General features: G+C 42.6%; 1 protein-coding gene across 1 annotated transcript; it reads right to left on the bottom strand.

The window, feature by feature from the left end:
• Positions 1-400: 400 nt before the first annotated feature.
• Positions 401-955, bottom strand: LOC138882953 (uncharacterized). The gene has a single exon (XM_070163602.1). The coding sequence runs from the start codon at positions 953-955 to the stop codon at positions 401-403; it is 555 nt and encodes a 184-aa protein (XP_070019703.1).
• Between the last annotated feature and the right edge of the window lie 2015 nt (positions 956-2970).

Genomic DNA, 2970 nt, shown 5'->3' with positions numbered 1-2970 from the left:
ATCATTTTCCTCAATAGCTTCTTGATGTTCTTATTGGCGGCTTCTACAGCTCCATTCATTTGAGGCCTGTAGGCTATGGAATTCTTGTATCTGATCTATAAAGTTTCACACATAGCTTTCATCAAGTCGCTGTTGAGGTTAGAGCCATTATCAGTAATGATTGATTGTGGAACTCCGAATCGACAAACAATACGGTCGCAGACAAAGTCTATCACGACTTTCTTAGTCACTACTTTGTAAGATGCTGCTTCTACCCATTTGGTGAAATAGTCGATGGCTACCAGGATAAACCTGTGTCCATTGGAAGCGGCAGGCTCAATTGGTCCAATAACGTCCATTCCCCAGGCGGCGAACGGCCACGGTAAGCTTGTTGTGTGAAGCTCGCTTGGAGGTGCCTTTATCATGTCTGCATGTATGTAACAACGGTGGTATTCCGGACATACTGGATGCAATCCATTTCCATAGGCATCAAAATGTAACCAGCCCGGAGTATCTTCTTTGCTAAGACAAAACCGTTCATATGTGGATCGCAAGTTCCAGCATGAATTTCCTCTAGTAGCCTGAATGCTTCCTTTGCGTCGACATATCTCAATAATCCCAAATCGGGAGTCCTCCTATACAGGATTCCTCCGCTGTGAAAGAAGTTGTTGGAAAATCTCCAGAATGTGCGTTTCTGAGTAGGATTTGCAAGCTCCAGGTACTCTCCTTTTGCCAAATATTCCTTGATATCATGAAACCAGGGCTTTTCGTCTGCTTCCCCTTCGACATGGGCATAGTAAGCTGGCTGATTATGAATTTTCACTAGAATGGGATCAATGAAATTCTTGTCTGAATGTTGTATAAAAAATGATAGAGTAGCCAATGCATCGACGAACTCATTCTGGACTCTAGGAATATGCTGGAATTTTGTCTTCGTGAACCTCTTTCTCCATTCCTGTACATGATGTAGATACATGATTATCTTGGAGTTCTTGGTTGTCCATTCTCCTCATACCTGATGTATAAGTAAGTCTCAATCTCCAATTACTAGCAGCTCTTGAACGTTCATGTCAATGGCCATCTTGAGCCCTAAGATGCAGGCTTCATACTCGGCCATATTGTTGGTGTAGGGGAACCTGAGTTTGGCAGACACCGGATAATGTTGACCGGTTTCTAATATTAGGACTGCTCCTATGCCAACTCCTTTGAAGTTTGCTGCTCCATCGAAGAACATTCTCCAACCGTCATAGGATTCCGCAATGTCTTCTCCTATGAATGATACATCTTCATCAGGAAAATACGTTTTTAGGGTTCCTATCCTCCATCCACGGGGTTTTCAGTAAGGTGGTCTGCTAGTGCCTGTCCCTTGACCACTTTCTGAGTTAAGTAAACAATGTCGAACTCACTCAACAAGATTTGCCACTTGACTAACTTGCCGGTGGGCATGGGCCTCTGAAAGATATATTTCAAGGGATCCATTCTCGATATGAGATATGTAGTATAGGCACAAAAGTAATATCTCACCTTCTAAGCTACCCAAGTCAAAACATAACAGGTGCATTCTAATAGAGAATACCGGGCCTCGTACGGGGTGAACTTCTTACTGAGATAATAAATGGCTTGCTCCTTCTTTCCTATTTCATCATGCTACCCCAGAACGCAGCCAAAAACTCCATCTAACACTACAAGGTAGAGTAATAAGGGTCTACCTGGCTCGGGCGGGACTAGGACTGGTGGTGTTGACAGGTACTCCTTGATTTTGTCGAAGGCCTTTTGACAGTCATCGGTCCATTTGGTGGCGGATTCCTTCTTCAACATCTTAAAGATTGGCTCACAGATAACTATACACTATGCTATGAATCGGCTGATATAGTTAAGCCTCCCCAAGAAACTCATCACATCCTTCTTGTTCTTTGGCGGTGGTAGTTCTTGAATGGCTTTGACTTTTGATGGATCCAGTTATATTCCTCAACGGCTCACAATAAACCCAAGCAATTTCCCAGCAGGAACCCCAAATGCTCACTTTGCGGGGTTTAGTTTCAACTTTACCTCCGTAGTCTATTGAAGAATTTCCTCAGATCTTCCATATGGTCAGTGGCCTTCTTGGACTTGATAATAACATCATCCACATATACCTCTATCTCCTTGTGTATCATATCATGAAAGATGGTAGTCATGGCCCTCATGTATGTGGCCCCTATATTCTTCAGGCCGAATGGTATCATCTTGTAACAGTACACTCCCCACAGCGTAATGAAAGCCGTTTTCTCAGCATCTTCCTCATCCATCCAGATCTGATGATAACTAGCGAAGCAATCTATGAATGTAGTTCATTCTTGGCGCAATTGTCAATCAGGATATGTATATTTGGCAAAGGGAAGTTGTCTTTTGGACTGGCCCGGTTGAGATCCTGGTAGTCGACACAGACTCTGAACTTCCCATCCTTCTTTGGCACTAGCACAATGTTGGCTAACCATGTCGGGTATTATATTACCCTGAGAACCTTGGCTTTAATTTGTTTATTGAATTCCTCCTTGATTTTCAGACTCATATCAGGCTTGAACTTTCTGAGCTTTTGCTTTATCGGTGGACACATTGGGTCGGTTGGCAGTCTGTGAGCCACAATAGATGTACTTAGACCAGTCATGTCATCATACGACCAGGCAAATATATCCTCATACTCTTTCAGAAGTTTTGTGTATTCTTTCTTCTCTGATGGCGATAAGTGAATACTGGTTCGTGTTTTCTTAACGTTTTCCGCATCTCCCAGGTTGACAATTTTGGTCTTGTCCAGGTTGGACTTAGGTTTGTTCTCAAAATTCTCAACTTCCTTAACAATCTCGTCAGGTATGTCATCTTCTTCTGAATCCATGTCCGTTTGTTGCATTGTCTCATTGCATGTCACAGTCATGGGTTCATCAAGATATGTAATAGTAATGCTGTATGGGTAAAGTAAGGAGAGATAGCAATAAATATTAATTCATAAGATAA

Source organism: Nicotiana sylvestris, chromosome 12 (genome assembly GCF_000393655.2).
Source record: "Nicotiana sylvestris chromosome 12, ASM39365v2, whole genome shotgun sequence".
NCBI lineage: Eukaryota > Viridiplantae > Streptophyta > Magnoliopsida > Solanales > Solanaceae > Nicotiana > Nicotiana sylvestris.
The sequence above is the reverse complement of the archived record's forward strand: the minus strand, read 5'-3'. Positions and strand labels throughout refer to the sequence as shown.

Coding starts and splice junctions, on each gene's coding strand:
- LOC138882953 (XM_070163602.1), bottom strand. CDS start 955: ATGTATCTACATCATGTACAGGAATGGAGAAAGAGGTTCACGAAGACA.